Genomic DNA, 17,495 nt, shown 5'->3' with positions numbered 1-17,495 from the left:
TAAGCCATCCCTATAACCCACCCCATGCCCTGACCCCATTCTCCCAGAACCCCCCAAACCATCTCCATAACCTGCTTCACCCCCTGACCCAGTTCTCCCAGAACCCCCTAAATCATCCCTATGATCTGCCTTACCCAATGAACCCATTCCCTCAGGAGTTCCCAAATCTTTCCTATAGTCTGCCTCATCTACTGACCCCATTTCCCCAGAAACCTCAATACTATCCTTATAACCTGCCTCACCCCCTGGCCCCATCCCCCCAGACCCAAGACCCTTTGACCTTCCTTTATAAGCTGTTTTCCTTCCAATTTGCTGAGACCCTCGAATTCCTGATCCACCCCCAAGAATAGGCATGCCACAAGACCCATAAGTCTCTTGGCTTTCAGAACTGGCCCCAGCATGAGGAGCCAGTGCCTCGGGGAACCTGGTATCGTCCCAATGACCAGCTCTAGCTCCAGAGGCCCTAGCACCAAGGTCCCTGGTCCCAACCCCATCATTCACTTTGCCTCCTGCCTTCAGATACCTTGGCTCCATGGCTCCTGCTTCCCCAGAGCCATCTTCATGGCCTCCTTCTCCAAAGGCCCCCAGAGCCCCTGAGGCTCTGAAGTCCCCATAGTCTCCAGTCTGGCCCCAAGGACTTATTCTTCCAGAGACCCCTGGTTCTGATTCTACATGTCCCTCCTCATCAGCCTCCATGGTTGCAGAGGCCCCAAGGCCACCTCTACCCACAGACTCCACTGTCCCAGGACTCCCTAGGCCAGCACTGGAATGATGCCTTCCCCCAGGGCCAGTATCCCCCTGGCTTTTGGAGGCATCCCTGGCCTCTGGAGGCATCCTGGCTTCATCCATGGGCCCTCTATCAGGGCCACCTGAGCCACTCTTGAGATCAGCAAGTCTCTCAGACCCCCTTATTGCAGGACCGTAACTATCGTTATTTCCAGACCACATTCCCCCAGGCACCCCTGAGCCATGCCTATAACCACCCCCTTCCTCAGACTCTGTTCCCCCAGGTGCCCCAGAGACAACATCACAACCAGGGCCATAACCAGAGCCCATTTCTCCTGACACTGCCGAGCCATCACTATAGCCAGACCCGTTTTCAGGACCTATTCCTCTAGCATACCCTACGCCATTGCCGTACCTAGACTCCATTCTCCCTGGACCTCCTAAGCCATCCTCGTAGCCTGTCTCACTTCTGAGTCCTTTTCCTCTGGAGTTCCATGACCCATTCCAGAAATCTGGTTCAGAACCCATTGCCCCTGGACCTCTTAATCCATCAGTGTCTCCTAGTGTCTCCCCAGAACCCTGAGCACGCAGGCTTAGAGACCCAAATAGCCTGTGGCTTCTGGTATCCACCCCCTGACCAGACCCCATTAGTCCAGCCCCCTGGGTACCACCCACACCACCTTCCCCTTCACCAGACCCCAACATTCCAGGCCTGTGGTAGGCCCTGGTTTTGCTGAGGCTGGACCCTGTGTCATCCCAAGGACCTGTGCTCCCAGACTCTATTCTGCCAGCAACCTCTGCTCCCCACTGACCTGCTGGCCAGCCTTGGGAATACTGGAAGCTTCTGGAGCCATCCCCTGCCTCACCCAAGTCTTCTGCTGTCTCCTGGCCCTCCCTTCCTCTGGGCCCCTGCAGGCTCCTCTCCCAGCCTCTGGGACCTCCTGGGCCTGCAGGGCTGGTTTTGTAGTGCTTTCCCCCACCCACAGACTTCCCTGGGCCTCGATCAGCTGTCTGTAGTGACCCTTCAGCTTTGGCTTCAGGCCCCCCTTGTCCCAGAAGGAACTCTCTACTACCAGGTATTGATGGTTCCTGGGAGTTCTTTCCTATAGATATCTGCCCTTGAGACTCCTCTGGCCCCCAGCAGCCCCCTGCTTCCTCATTATCAGCATCTCTGCCACCCTGAGAGCTAGAAGCTCTTTCTCCAGGATATTCCTGGGCCCCAAGACTACCTGTCCCACTGCTGTCTCCAGCTTCCCCCACACCGGTCTCCCTGCTTCACACTGCCCCTGTGGCTCCTCTCTGTCTTTTCCTGCTCAGATCACCCCCTCCTTCCACCTCACCCAGGCTTTCCCCCTGCAAAATCTTCTCCATCACTCCCCCTTCTGACCAAGAGCCCTCAGGACTAGACTGGGATCCTCTCAGGGCTGTTTGTCCTCTCCCAGGTCCCAAATGAGCACTGAAGAGTTGTTTCTGACTATGCCTGTCCAGGGGACTCCCATGGTCCTCTCTGTACTCCTCTCCTTCCCCGCTGCTCCCCAGTCCTCCCACTTGAGGGTACCTGGACTCAGCCTCCCAACCTCCTGCTGTCCTACCGCATCTGTCCCCATCACTGTCTCTGCCATGATCTTGCTGTTGACCTTCCATGAGACCTAAACCTGACTCTAGGCCCTCTCCCTGTACATAGGGGCTCCCTGGAAGGCTTATGCCCCAGCCTCCCTCTCTGTGGAGCTGATTTCCCCCAAAGGGAGTGACTGTGCTTCCCTCTGCTTCCAGAAAGCCCTTTCCTGCCTGCCCAGGGCCCCAGGCTGAGCCAGCTGCCCCATCACTCCCTATCAGGGAGTAGCCATGCCCATCAAGGCCACCTGTCTCTAGGCCAGCTGTGAACTGTAGCCCAGAAGCAGGCCTGGCCCCATTAAGGGAGCCCTCCAGCAGGCCCTGCTCTCTGGGTTCCCCTCCCTTGCTGCTGATGCTCCTGGAATCTTCTGCTTCTGAGGTCTGGGCTCCTTGGGCTTGCAGCTGATGGTCAGCACTTGCAGTCAGAAAGTTTCCATCCTTCCCTGCTTTGATAAGAGGTCAATGCCCCCATAGAGAGACAAAAGAAAAGACCTGTTAAATCACGTCAAGTCACCTGTCTGACCCTAACTGCTTTGCCTGACCCTCAGTTTCCCTAATAGAGAAAAAGCTGACCATCTCAGAAGGAAGCCAGGGTGTGCCAGCTCTTTGATAGATGAATCCTATCACCACCTCCCCCAGCCCTGTACCCACAGACACCCTGCCCTGCTATGTGGTTCATGAGGACTTTTGGAGAAAATACATAACCTAAAACTCATCCGCTTATCAAACTGCCATGAACAGTTGCATGATTTTTAAAAGCTCTATTTGCTCACCATCTGCCTTACAAATGTCCACTTTACAGTTTCCTGGGATCACCTTGAACCTAAATCCATAGGGGAATTTAAGGGTGTTCTTTGGCCTGACCCAGATTCTCATCCATAGTGAATCTCAGCCAAGGCCTGGCCAGGAGCCTCGGGCCATCTTGGATCTCTGCTCCCAGAGGCATTCCAGAGGCCCATGGAGCACACACAGCTGAGGAGGACCAGGCTGGCTGCGAGGGCCAGCACTGAGGTGGGTCAGGAATAGATCTCAGGAGCCTTCCTCATTCCCGGACAGTGAAGGAATCATCAAGAGCGAATGACTGACCAAGGGAAGCCCCTGGCCCTGGCCTTTTTCATGCCCTTCTCAGCCAGGGAACGACAGAGGTAAGAACCACTCACCTTCAACCACCAGCCAGGCAGTAGAACTGTGGAACCCAGTGCCCAGTGAGTAGGGGCCCATGTCTGAGAAATGGGCCCCCCTTACCACCAGCCTGTGGGTCAGCCCATCAGGGGACACAAACATTTCATATTTGTTTCTGGGCTGGAGTGGCCGGTGCCGGAAATTCCAGGTGGCGTTGGGGCAGGGGCTGGAGAGAATGCACTCGAAGACAGCATCACCCTGCTCTTCACAGTGCGCCTCAGCCAGCGGGACCACCACTCTGGAGGGGATGGCTGTCAGGGAAGCAGGAATGGGGGCGTCAGCTTGGCAGCTTGACCCAGCGTGACCTGACACAGCGAAGCCGGGAGCTCGGAAGCCCAAGTTCAGACCAGCTCAGCCACAGACCCCCTGTGTCACCTGGGGCAGGTCACTTCCTTACCCCAGGTGACAGTTCCCAACATAAAATGAGGGCTTATAATGAGGTTATGAACAGTAAGACTGTTTTCAGCTCTGGAATTCTGTAATCGTAAATCCAGAGATTATGTCTGGGGGTAAGGTGGGTACATGAAGAAACCGATATGCTGACTGCCAGAGCTTCATACATGATCTCTTATGAATCCTAGGACCACCTCCCAGATAGGTATTATTATTTCCTTCTTACAAGTAAGGAAACCCAGTCTTACCCAACTAAGAGGCAGCCCGGGCAGGATTCACACCCAGGTCTGGCTGACGTCAAAGGCCCTGCTCCTTCCCTCATGCCACGCCATTTCTCGGCTTTTCAAAGCCCTGTCCAGGCATACCTGGAGGCCTCATGCCCTCTTTCTTCCTCAACCTTGATTTAGAATCATGTTCTTTATGTTCTGTCTGCCCAAAGCTTTCTTCTCCAGGCCTCTCCTCCTCCCAGGAGGCCAGGTGTGGGGGGTGGGTGATGATGTATACACAGCTACTCGAGGGGATGGGACAGAGTTTGATGAAAGAGGAAGGGACAGTTCCCAGGTGGGGTGGGGGCACGGGAGGCAGGGAAGGAAGAGGTCTGTACAGGGCACAAGGGTTCCGCACCTGGGTGGATCTTGTGCTGGGGAGTGTGGGAGGTGAGAGTCTGCAGCAGAAAGCAGTGAGGCTGTGGCTAGAGCCTGTGAAATTAGTCTGGATCTAACCTGGAGATAGAATCTCTGCTGCAGACGGTCTGTGAGCAGGGGCATGGCATGGACATTGTATGTCTGTGGCTGGAACTCAGGAGAGCCCAGCTCAGCATCAAGAGAACACAGACCTTGGACCAAGACTTTTGGAAAGCAGAGATCATTTCAATTTAACCACCTGGGTGTGCATTCTTCTCCCTCACAGTCTTTGCAAGGGGTGGGGGGAGGCATATCACATTTATCTTCCCCACCCCCTCCCTGTGCCATGGCACATGGGCCCCCCTCCTAACAGATCTCCACTCCAGCTTCTGCAGGGGAAGACCACCCACCACTAGCATCCAGTTCCGTGGAGAAGATTTCGGCATCCTCCACCTTGACCTGGTAAATGCCGGCATCCTCAGGCTGCAGGTCCCGGATCTGGAATTGGTAGCGTTTCCCCAGCCGCCGCAGACAGTGCTTGGTCTGGTTATCAAAGCTGTAGGGGATCATCTCACCATCCTGAGGCCAAGAAAGGAAGAGGGAGGTTCAGGGCTTCAGTGGGGCCCCAGCACCTCCTGCCTCAACCCCACTCTGGCAGTTTTCTGCCACCGGCCGAGGCACCAGACAACATTGCTGGAACCACAGAGGAGATGAGGAGGGGGGCAGGGGCAGGGGTGGAGAGCAGGGCTCAGAGGCCTTGAGAATGGGGAGTGTGAGGTGAAGGAATACTGCCCTAGGAGGGTCGCTGACTCTGACTATGGAGTAAATAATCTGCAAGTGTCACACAAGAGGCACCTGAGAGTGGGAGACCTCGGCTCAGATTGAGTAACCACCCAAGCAGCCCCAGGGGTTTACCAGGGGGCAGGGAGGCAACACCGAGGGCCCTAGGGGCCCCAGCACATTCATTCTCGGAGGGCCACAAGAAAGTACTATCAGGTATCTTTAGGGGTTCTAGAAAACCCAGTGATCCATACACACGCCCCCTTTAGCTAAAGCCTAGATAGATTTGCCACTTGACAGATATTAACAACAGCTCGTCTTCAGTTGCCTACTGTGTGCCAGGCACTGGGTTGGGTACTTGGGGCACATCAGTGAATAAAACAAAGATTCCTGCCCCCCAGGGAGCTAAAATTCTAGGAGGGACACAGACAAATAACACATATCATAAGCAGATAATATAATGTGTATTAGAAAGAGATAGAATTAGGGAAAAAAAGAAAAGGGAGAGGAAAATACGGATTCAGGGATGCAGGACGGGGCTGGGGGGACACAGCACCCAGAGGGTGGTCAGGGGACATCTGGCTGCGGGTGAGGGAATTAGCCGTGTGGATACCGGGGAAGACCATGGCAGGCAGCAGGACCAGCTAGAGCAACGAAACAGATGCAGGGGGGCGGGGGTACACTTTCTCAGAATCCTCTTTTTACCCCCGGTGTCCTGGCTAGAGAACCTCGTTGCTCAGTGAGAGGTAAGAAGAGTTTATGAAATGTCTACACCAAAGTTTCACCTCCCTCCAGTCAGGAACTCCAGGGGATTCAGGACTCACCATCTGTGTGCTTGAGTTGCTCCCAGAGGGGAATCCATGGGACCCATAGTTCCTCCCCCCAGGACCTGCAGCATCCCTGCCAGATGCCTCCCTCCTCAATGACTCCTCCAGCCTCACCTTATACAGGTGAATCTTGCTCCCGGAATACTTGAGATCCAGCTCCAGATCAAATGTTGCGACCCCCTCCTTGCTGACCCTGATGTGTCTCAAGTTGGAGACGGCGTTAACGTACTAGGGAAGACAAACGCACCAGGGGATCTCTCTGAGCTCTCTCTTCGGGGCACTCCGAACCCTCGGACCCCAGTCCCACCCCCCACCATGTCCCACTCGAGCATGCATTTGCCCATTTTACAGGTGGGAAGAAATTTTCCAAGATGAGACATCAGGTCAGGAAGCAAAGTGAGAAAGGACCCCAGGTGTCCATCCAGGTGCTCTGAGAACATGGTAGGACATTTCTGTTCATCTGCTATTCCGGCCAATAAAAAGCAGTTGAGCACCTACTGTGGGCAAAGCCCTGTGTTAAGGTCAATGAGAAGGCTTGGAGGACAGAAAACTGAGTCCCAGGATGTTTGATGAACCACCTTCAAGGTGATAAAATACTATTTTCAGGATGGTGAAAACTAGTTGTTTTGCATTTCCAGAAGACAAATTAGACTAGTGCTATAGTTATGTTAGACCCAGGAAAGAACTGCCTATACAGTTTATAAGACACTGGGATAAGCAGGCAACGGTGAAATCCCCTCCGCAGGAAGCCTTTAGAAATAAGACAGGTATCCAAGGTCTGGGGAGGATGACAGCGGACAGGAAGCCCTTGCCAGGCGTCAGGCACTCGGCTAAGTGCTTTAAGTACATTCTCTAGTTCATCCTCTCCCTAACCCTAAGAAGCAGGTACAACTATAACACCCATTTTACAGGTAAGGAAACCAAGACACGGAGGCCCTAACTTGCCCAATGCCCCAGATTTTAGTATCTGAACCAGATTTCAAAGCCAAAACGTTGACTGGAGGCCCCAATCCTTGACCACACGTGGCCCTGGGAGCTGGGTGAGGGCCGGCCCTGCGCCAGGCCCAGCTCCAGGTGGGGGCGCCCACGAGGCACCGGGCCGCGGGCCCCGTCGAGGGTACCTGCGCCATCTTGTCCTCGTGCTCCTTCCGCAGCTCCTTGAGCTTGCGCAGCATGCCCCGGTAGTCCACGATGCCGTACTTCAGGCAGATCCGCTCGTAGTCCTTGCGGTCGGCCGTCGTCAGAAGCTGGCACACCTGCTCCAGGTCCACCTTTTTCTTGGTGGGAGGCGGGGCCCTGGGGAGCAGGGCGGGCAGGTCAGAGGCCAGGGGAGCCGCAGGAGCTGCGTCCCTGGGCCTGGCACCCTGAGAGGCTGTGGGGAGCTGCCTTCTCTGCACTAGAAAGGGATGCGGAGGCTGGGCTCTGGGTCTGCGCACTGTCGGGACACAATGGACACAGAGATGGGCAAGGGCGACCCCCACCCCAGTCCGAACTTTCAGGGGAGAAACTCTGCTCCTAACACCTTGTATTGTGGATCACTGAGAAAGATGGCCGTGGGGGGGAGGGCGGGGGGGTGTGTGTGCAGATTATTCTGTTACTTTTTTTTTTAAGATTTTATTTATTTATTTGTCAGAGAGAGAGAGCACACAAGCAGGGGGAGGGGCAGGCAGAGGGAGAGGGAGAAGCAGGCTCCCCACTGAGCAAGGAGCGCAATGCAGGACTCGATCCCTGGACCCTGGGATCATGACCTCAGCCAAAGGCCTCCACTTAACTGACTGAGCCACCCAGGCGTCCCTATTCTGTTACTTTAACACTTAAAAAAAAAATCATTGTTCTAGTGGAGCACCCCATTTTACAAACAAGTGAGTCAGGACCGGGAGAGAAGAGATGATTCATTCAAGGACACAGAGCTTAAAGGCAACAGAACTAGGGGGTCAGCGCTCTTTCCTCTTCCTATTGGCTACCTGCAGTCTAGCTTCCTAGCCAGTGGACGGGAGAACTGAGCCTGCCTTGCTCATGGATGTAGTTGGGGAGACTTCAACCCTGCCCCTGGATAGGCCCACACCCACCTCTTTTTCAGAAGATTTCGGTAGTCCATCAGCTCCTTCCTGAGGTCTAGAAAAGGAGCAGGAATGAGGCCCCAAGCCCAGGGTGGGATTCCAAGGGGCTAATGCAGGGCTTTTCTGTGGCAATGGGAGTGGGGTGGGTGTGTGAGGGGGTGGCAATCTGAGGACCTGTGGTCCATGGCTGACAACCGAGCTTTTGAAAGTTGCCCTCCTGTGGACTGGTGATGATCTGTAAGGTGTTGGTAGGGGCTTGGCCAAGTCAGGAGCACCAGGCAAGGAGTAGCCCATTCCCCAAAACCCAAGAAGATTTCTGACAACCCTTACACCTACCCTCCTGGGGTTCCTTGTGCCTCTTCCGATTCTTCCGAAAGCCAACTGGACCATCAGGAGAAGAGGAAGAGATTTATGTGGACAGATAGGGAGAGAAGCGAGACACATTGATGGTCTTCCTGAGAACCAACTGAGTGCCCCAGCCGTGTCCTCCCCACTGTCCAAAAGGGCAAGACAACAGCTCAGCAAGAGGGATGAGCGGAGGGTCCATCATAAGCTTGGATACCCAGAGCCTTAGCATGACTGATGTGGAGCTGACCTGATTATCATCACATGCGGGGGAGGCCCGCTGACGTGTCTGCAGGGGCAGGGGGGCGGCAGAAGTGAGTGCAGAGACTGTGGCTGGCTGCAGGGGCAGCAGCTCTCCCATGCCCCCCAGGAGCTGCCATTTCAGGGTACGGGCCAGATGTTGCCCAGGTAGGCCAACACTGCTGTTTGACTGAGCCTGCAGCCATGCCCAGTCCTCATTGCCTATTCCCACCGGTAGGAAGGAGGCTGGAAAAGCTAAATCCTTGCCTTCCCAGTTTCCCTTGCCACCAGGAGTGGCCATGTGACACGGTTCTGGTCAATGAGATGTTAACAGAAGTCTCCAAGGAGTTTCTGAGAAAGCTTTTGCTTTCTTGATAAAAGGGCCAGCTGTACCTGGGGCCACCTCTTTCCCCTTCTTCCCACCTTGAATGTGGATGCAGTTGGGATCTGCAGCAGCAGTCTTATGACCACGAGGCTATAAGCCAAGCCAATGTCTTTGGGTGGCAGCTCAGTGGGACAGGAAACATCTGGTTGTCCTGTGACAGCGCTGAGCTGTGGTTTGAGCCCTGGGTTCCAACCTCAGGACTTATCATGTGACATAATCAAGTGTCTTTATTTCTTGGGCTATTTGTAGTAGGGTTTTCTGTTATTCGTAGGCAGAAGCATAACCAATTGAAAGACTAGATCTGCTTTCTCAAGAGACATGCCCCTTCCCGTTATTATATGTCAAAAATTAATTTAAAATTTGGAAACACTGTGCAAGTCATAAACAACCCACCCCCACGTCTGAGAAAGGATTTGGCCTTCATATTACCTGTTTGCCACCTCTGACGTAGGCCTGTACAAAGTGTCCTTTGTACAGTGGAGAAACTGGGGCCACAAAGCTGGGGCCCCCCTCAAGAAAACGAAGCGCATTGAAGGAGTTAGCAGAAGGTTCAGGACCAGAAACGGACCTCTAGGTCCTGCTCTCACGCTCCAGGGTTAAGAGACTATCATTCAGAGCATCTGCAGTGGGGCATCTGCTGAGTGTGTGCCTTTTATTTTATTTATTTATTTATTTATTTATTTATTTATTTATTTATTTATTTTAAAGATTTTATTTATTTATCTGACAGAGAGAGAGGCAGCGAGAGAGGGAACACAAGCAAGGGGAGTGGGAGAGGGAGAAGCAGGCTTCCCGCAGAGCAGGGAGCCCGATGCGGGGCTCGATCCCAGGACCCTGGGACCATGACCTGAGCCGAAGGCAGACGCTTAACGACTGAGCCACCCAGGCGCCCCTGAGTGTGTGCCTTTTAGACCACATGCAGAGTTGGTATGTAAGTGCGTGAAGCCAAGGGCCCTGGCACCAGATGGGACAGCGAACTTGCTGTCCCTCTCTCCTTTCACCCCACCAGCTGCCCGGCCTCTGAGGCCTCTGAGGGCTCTCTGAGGAGAAAGCCAGGGCCAGCACCGCAAGCACCAATGAGACAGGATGAGGGGAGGGGGTCGAGCCCACCTTCGATGACCAGGAGCCTCGTGGAGCACGTGGCCTCTCCATAGACGTTCACTGCGGTGCAGCGGTAAAGGTCCGAGTCCTCACCCGTCAGCTTGTTGATCTGCAGAGAGGCCAAGGCCGGGGGGACATGGCTAGCACCCCCTCCCCCCTTCCTCCACTTACTAGACATGGCTAAAGGTATATCAAGATGAATAAGATACAGCCCTTTCCTTACAGAGCTCACAGTCTTCATCAAGGAAGTCAGACCCCAAAACAAAAAGCGGGATCATGACAGAGAGTGGATGTACCATTGGCAGGTTGGGGGAGGGCCTCTTAGCCAGCAGAGGCGATGTGGTGTAGCAGAAAGGCTGGCTTTTTGGGGGCAGGTGGATCTGGGACTACGTATCGTCTCCGTCACGTATTACGGGCTGTGGGACCTTGGGTAAATTACCTAACCTCTCTGAACCTTAGTTTCTTACACGGCGAGAATAATAATGCCTCAAAAAGTAGTGAATGGTCGGGAGTAAAGCATATCATCTATGTCAAATGTTTAGCCCAAGGCCCAGCACATAGTAGGTGTTCTGTGACTGGTAGCTCTAATTATTACTAATATTTTTTTTTAAAGATTTTATTTATTTGAGACAGAGAGAATGAGAGAGAGAGAGCACATGAGAGGGGGGAGGGTCAGAGGGAGAAGCAGACTCCCCGCCGAGCAGGGAGCCCGACGCGGGACTCGATCCCGGGGCTCCAGGATCATGACCTGAGCCGAAAGCAGTCGCTTAACCAACTGAGCCACCCAGGCGCCCTAATTATTACTAATATTGGCAGCAGGGACAGAGTGCTCGCTGGAGGCCAGGCACTGGTGAGGTACCTCACATAAACTTTTCATATTCGTAACAACACTGTAAAGTAAGTACTGTTATTATCCCATGTCACAGATGAGGAAACGGAAGTACAGAGAAGTAAAGGAACTTTCCAAGGCCAAGGTGGTGGGCCTGGGATTGGCAACCAGGCCGTCCGGACTCCACAGCTTGAGTTCCTGAGCTCCAGCCTCCACCACCTGCCAGGCCTGGGATTGGCAACCAGGCCGTCCGGACTCCACAGCTTGAGTTCCTGAGCTCCAGCCTCCACCACCTGCCAGGCCTGGGATTGGCAACCAGGCCGTCCGGACTCCACAGCTTGAGTTCCTGAGCTCCAGCCTCCACCACCTGCCAGGTCCCAACCTGGCTCAAGCCACCTGGAGCCACAGGATGGAGCTGAGCGGGCTCAACCCCAGCTGGGAACATCTACTCCTCCGGGGTTTGGAGGCTGCCAGGGAGCCCTTCAAGGGGACAGGGAGAGATGAGTAGACGTGGGTCGGGGAGAGCTGCAGGCCCTACCTGTAGCACGTGCTCGTTGCTGCAGGGGGAGGAGGAGATCTGGTACTTGCTGGAGTTCCTGAGGTTACCTTTGGTGCTCTGCCAACCCACCTCAGGTTTGGGCTCCCCACAGACCACGGCCCGAAAGATGGCATTTTTCCCTGTGGCAGGAGAAGGCGGTCAAAAGATTGGCAGCTTGGGGGAGGGCTAAGAGTAGACTTTATTGGGACTTTAATTTGTTGTTCTCACTGCTCTAGGTATTTCCACTGCCCATTCCAAGAAGGGTGTCAGGCCTTGGTGCCCTGACTCAAGGAGTCTTATGATGCCAGGCAGAGAGCAGCAGTTTCCAGGCACCCAGAAGACAGATTCCCGCCCGCCCCCCCGCCCCGGCTTCTGTATCACAGAGGGTGGGCTCCTTGAGGAAAAGATGCGGCTGGACTGTCCATGGTGGAAGGAGAGGCAAGCAGGACTTGGGGTGGAAGGGTGCATTTCTTTGCACGTAGGCGAGGGAGGAGTCTGAAGGACCTCCCAAGACTGGGAAGGGGACGAGTCTTTTGGGGGTTCCGTGTCCACTTTCAAGGCGGGATGATCCCGAGACACAGGGTTCCAGCCTCAGAAAAGAGCCCAAGCTCCATGTGTGGCATGGAAGGCTGGGAGCTGCCCACCCTCGAGATCCCTTGGGCTCCTGCCAGGGACATCTCCATAGAGAGCAGTACAGAGTGAAGACCCAAGGGCCCTCCGCAGTGATGAGAGACAATTGCCCATGACCTTTGTATTTTGAGTGAGGACTTAGAGTCAGATTTAGAAAAATAAAGTGCCATTCTTTTTCTTATACTGAAATGATGTAAATTGCAAGGTATTGTAGGAACCTGTGCTGGGAAAAAGAACACCGATTCTCACCCCTTTCCCCAAAAGTCTTTGCTCCCATCACTTTCCTGGGCACTTTTCTCATGTGGCCCAAATGAACTTCGTTTTAACAGTGTCTACAGCGATTGCTCAGAGGTCAGGAGAGGGGAGGGGAGCTCGGCAACACCACCACCTCTCCCGCTCCCCAGTGAGCATCCCCCACGCTTGTTCCCAAATATTTCTTGTTTCAGCATACCCTAGTATGTCTTCACTCCCTTTGCCCATTCTGCCCGTCAGGTCCCTGGCCCTTCTGGGGACCCAGGCAGGCAGGCACCCCACAAGCAAAGGGAGACATGGTGTGGCCTGGTGCTGGATGTGGGGGCTGGGAGGCCGGCTAGGAAGGATGGGGCTGAGCCCTCTCCACCGTGCAGACTCTCAGCAGCTCCCCTCTCGGGTCTCACCTTCCTGCAGCGCCAAGGCGACGGGCTTCTGCTGGAAGTCTGGTGTGCTGCCGCCTTCGGGGATCTCCTCCACCAGCTGCCGGATGCTCACCCCATGAATGGCGGACTTCTTTGGGGGCTTCTCTGGAGAAGGTGGGAGAAACAGAGATGAACCTTCCCTACTCTTCCTCGTGGGTGACCCTTTAACACAATGGAGCCCTGATGCATGCACCCACGGAACGTGAGCCCCTCCCCACTATCCCACCATTGGGCGGGATTGTCTCTCAGAGCTCCTGACTTGAACAGGGCTTTTGAATTTTCTAGTGGAATTGGGCAGTGGTCCTCCAGCAGTGTGAATGGAGCCCCTGGGAAGTGGGCAGGGGGCACCCAGGGAAGACCCTGGGAGCATCACTGGGGTAAAGTCGGAGAAGGGAGAATGGGAAGGGGCTCCGCACTGGGGCTGTGCATCCTTTATTCAGGAAAACAAGTTAAAACCCAATGCCTAAACTGGAAAAAACAAAGAACCAGGCAAGTTCCCGAAGATCTCTGAGCCCTACCCTTCCCTCATTTCCACCCCGTGAGGAACGCCAGTGAGGGACTAAGACGGGGGAGGGGAGGTCAGCTCTTCTCTCACCTGCCATAGTTTGGGTGCCTCTTTGGTTACTGAGGGTGGCAACTGATCTCCTGAGAACAGAAGACAGAATTGCTTATGAGAGTGCAGGCTGATCTTACCCCATCTCCCCACACCATCCGTGCTTCGGCTGGTCTCTGGCCTGGGAGCTGGGTAGAGTTGCTGCCCCCTGAGAGCTTGTCTAACCCCACCTAATGGTATTGATCGGTGACCTGCAGGTCTCTGCTCCAGCAAAACCAACTTCCCCGAGACAGGGAGAGGGTGGGTTGCTGCTTGGTTTTACCTTTCCCAGGTAACGGAGCCCACGGGGCTGAACCTGCAACCTGTGCTGGTGGCCTGGCCTTTCGGGTGAGGCCCCAGGCCTGATGGCCACTCAGAGGATGAGACACAGCTTCCCCAAACCTCAGGAAATCAAATGCCTGGCATCCAGGATTCCCTTAACCATTTCGCAGCCTGCCCCCTCTTGACTGTGGAATGTCAGTTTTCCAGGGATATTCTCTGGGACTCTTGGCTCCAACCCCAACTCTGAGATTTTCTAGCAGGGTCCAGCGGCCTTCTACCTCCCTCCCTCAACTAATCTGGAATCTTTCTGATCACCGGGTCTATGGGGGAGAATCCCTTAGTTGGCTGTTCTTTAGCTCTTCTTGACACAGGCTGACAGGATCCTCATAAATCCATCTGCCCCCTTCCAAAGCCAGTGAATTATAGCGTCAGGTGAAAGAAATGCCCTCCAGCTTCTCCCAACCATCTCCCAACTCCCCCTGCGAGGAGGATGTGGGGGCTGGGAGGCCAGATTTCTGATTTTCTCACAATTACATCCTTCCATCATGGCTGCTGGGGAGTGCCACTCCGGGGAGAGAGGGGGCTTGGCTCTGGGCTGACATGAGAGCCTTGGTGAGAGCCATGAATTGGAGGGGGATGGGGGGGATGTCTTGAAAGAGTTCTCCAGCAGTCCCACCTCCTGTGCGATTGGCCCGTGGCCAAGGGTTCCATTTTGAAGATGCCATTCCCTGCCCAAAGAGCCTTGCGTTCAGGATAGAATCACACACGACAGAGCAAATTCCTCCCCCCAACTGACACTTGCATTTCACAACTGCCCACCACTGGCACTTCTGGCCTCGAGGTGTCCCATCTACGGTGCAGCGGCTGCCCCCCAGGGCGCTGGAATTCCATGGCGCGCCAGGGATGTTCTGGAGCAGTCACGGGGCCACAGGCGCCGCGCGGCAGGGAGTCAGGAGGGAGGGCGAGGATGGAGCGCGGCCGCCAGGGGAGGAGAACGCAGCTGACCACAAGGGGTGGGAGCTCCCGGGGTCTGCGTCCCACCCGTTCCCCGGTACATTGCCTGGCACCTGTCCTGGAGTAATTTGAATTTAACACGGACACCTTAGTTGTCCTCTTCATCTTCCTCATCACCGCCATCAGCCTCATCACCAGCTCTCAGTCACTTACTCTGCCGTTTGCCACACATGAAGTGTAATGCTAACACGGCCTCTGTCCGTCCAGCCTCCTGCCTACAGGTCCCAGCTGAGAAGGGCGAGAGAAGCAGACCCCTCCGGGAACTTAAGGGTCGGATGTTAAGCCATCTTGCCCTCTAGACCTCCATTCTCTTCAGGAAGCCAGACTTGGGACAAGGTTAGTGGCGAATGGGCAAAAGGTCTGCTTGGGTGGAGACTAGATGGATATCATCTCAATCAGGGGGGACAGGGAAGGAAATGAATTCTCTTCCCATGGTTCAGTCCCCCCTTTGGAGAAGAAATCTTAATTTTTCTTAGCACCAGACAGCAGCCGTGTCCTCAGTTCAGCCTACCAACACTCTCAGCCCTGGCCCCTCGGGGCAGTGTTTCCTGGTCCCTCCAGGACCCACAGCCCCCCGGCACCCCCTGCTCCCACCTGCCGTCATCTTGCGCTTCTGGGTAGCTGCTGCCCCCACCTTCCAAACTGGTAGGGTTGAGGCTGGAAGAGCCAAATGGAGTTTGTCTCAACTGCTTTGACCATGTTATTAATCCAAATGTAACAAGTCCTAGACCTGAGGTCCTCATTCTAGACAGCTAGTCAGCTTTTTAACCTGGTCATCATTTCACACTCTAAGTCAAACAGTGCCTGGAAAATCAGAGCCAGGACAGGACCCCCCCGGACAGGACTCACTGAAATTCTCTCTTCCAAATATCCTGGAGTCATTTAGAGGGGACTGTACGTGCACCCCACTGTTTACAGCTGAATATTCCCCAGGCTGATCTCATGCCCACTGCTGCCCCTTCCTGAGTAGAAAAAGTTCGAGAGCATTCCAGCATCTCCATTTCTGCCCTGGGTGGGCAGCCAGGTGCGCAGTGCCTACTTACCTGGGTGTACTGCTGACCTCCAGCCTCCTGTCTGCTCCCTCCTCCCTGTTCCCAGCTGCCTCGCACTGCCAGAGCCTCTGAATGGACTGCTGGTGGACAGGCAGTGCTGGGAGCAGTTGTAGGTCGCTGCGGACTCCCCAGGCTCCCTCTGCCCCTCCCACTCCCCCCGCCTCCCTCCTCCTGCTCTAGGCCAGGCTTGGCAGGGCAGGGCCCCTGCCCCAGGGTTAATGCCCTAGCCTCTGAGGAGGTCAGAGATGGAAGGGTCCCGTGACATTAGCTCATCCAACTCTTCAGTTTGCAAAGCTGACTGGTTAGGTTTGTTCCATGTGGCCTCATGTAGATAACCCCTTTTAGCAGGGGTGGGGTACATCATCCAAAGCCCTAATCTTGCTCCTAAGCTGATCCCTTGAGACCCTTGACACCATAAGTCACACAAATACATAAAGCCAGTGCCCTCTTGGGAATCACAACCCAAAGTGGCACCAAACAGGCAACAACCTCAGGAACTAGACAGAGGGCCCGATCCCAAAGGCTCTGCTGTGGGGGTGCGCTCCCCTGAGAGTGTGGGGCAGGGGGAGACCCTGGAGTCTGCAGCCAGGAGGCCTTCCGGGAGAAGGTGAGCTTTCGCGGGATAGAAGGGGGGTCCGGCCAGCTGGGCTAGGGGCTGAAAGTGGCAGGCAGATGGTAGGGGTTTTGAGGATGCGTGGATGGAAGATGGGAGTTGGGGATAGGATGGCTGCTAACGGATTTTCTTAAGGATAGTGGAGGAGAAGCAAGGCCCGGGAGACGAGATGAGAAGGCCACCTGGTCTGCTTTGAAAGAGCCACCTTCAAAGGGAGGCCACTGGGTATTTACACGTACTCACTATCACATTGCCAATTCTGTAGGATCTACCTCTGCGTGTGTTCTGAGAAGGGAGGTGCTTGACCTCTTCCACTCCAGGGTGTGTGTGTGTGTGTGTGTGTGTGTGTGTGTGTGCGCGCGCGCGCGCATACATATATTGTGTGTCTCCTTGTGTGTTTCGAGCTCTAGGTGTCAGAGGCTGGTGTTTCGTTTATTCAGTAAGTATGTGTTGAACACTTACCCTGTGTCAGGTCCTGGGTCTGGCACTGTGTTAGGCACTGGGAATACAGAGGTAAGCAGATGACAGGGCCTTCCCCTCGTGGAGCTTACAGTCTAATGGGTCAGACGCATGAGAAATAGCCGGTAACAAACTGCAGCATGCTCTAGGAGAACTAGAGCCTCCAGACGGCTGGTAGAGCTGGAGCTCAGAGACCTAGGGCAAGAGTGACGTGGGCTGAGCTTGGACAGGTAGGCTTGAGAAGCCATTTAAGAATTTTGATCTCTGTCCTAAGGGCTGTTGAGGTTTATTTAATCTGGAAGAGCAACGGGACCCAGTTTGCATTTTTAGAAACTCATTCTGGTGCAGGGCAGAAAAGGAATGGAGGAGAGTGGAAGTGAGAGGCAGGAGTCCAGCTCTCAGGAGGCTGGTCCAATAAACCCAAGGTGTTCTTTCTGATAGTGGGGTCCTGGCCTCCAGGGGACCTTCCGAGCCACATGTTCCATCGTCCCAGGAGGAAAAGAGGGAGGCTGGGAACATGACCCAATACAGAACCC

At 54.7% G+C, this 17,495-nt stretch overlaps 1 protein-coding gene across 1 annotated transcript in view; it reads right to left on the bottom strand.

Annotated features, from left to right (window-relative positions):
- Positions 1-16,278, bottom strand: part of IGFN1 (immunoglobulin like and fibronectin type III domain containing 1) — a 32,690-nt gene extending 16,412 nt beyond the window's left edge. Inside the window, 12 exon segments of the mRNA XM_081824975.1 lie at positions 2,733-2,786; positions 3,501-3,773; positions 4,949-5,117; positions 6,260-6,373; positions 7,267-7,441; positions 8,215-8,260; positions 8,542-8,586; positions 10,286-10,385; positions 11,644-11,783; positions 12,930-13,052; positions 13,543-13,592; positions 15,879-16,278. Of these exon segments, the coding sequence (XP_081681101.1) occupies positions 2,733-2,786; positions 3,501-3,773; positions 4,949-5,117; positions 6,260-6,373; positions 7,267-7,441; positions 8,215-8,260; positions 8,542-8,586; positions 10,286-10,385; positions 11,644-11,783; positions 12,930-13,052; positions 13,543-13,549 (1,246 nt within the window). The 5' untranslated portion in view covers positions 13,550-13,592; positions 15,879-16,278.
- Positions 16,279-17,495: the final 1,217 nt, after the last annotated feature.

The sequence above is a fragment of the Leptonychotes weddellii genome, chromosome 6 (assembly GCF_054177405.1).
Source record: "Leptonychotes weddellii isolate Sample4059 chromosome 6, ASM5417740v2, whole genome shotgun sequence".
Classification (NCBI taxonomy): domain Eukaryota; kingdom Metazoa; phylum Chordata; class Mammalia; order Carnivora; family Phocidae; genus Leptonychotes; species Leptonychotes weddellii.
This window is presented reverse-complemented; position numbering and strand designations above follow the sequence as displayed.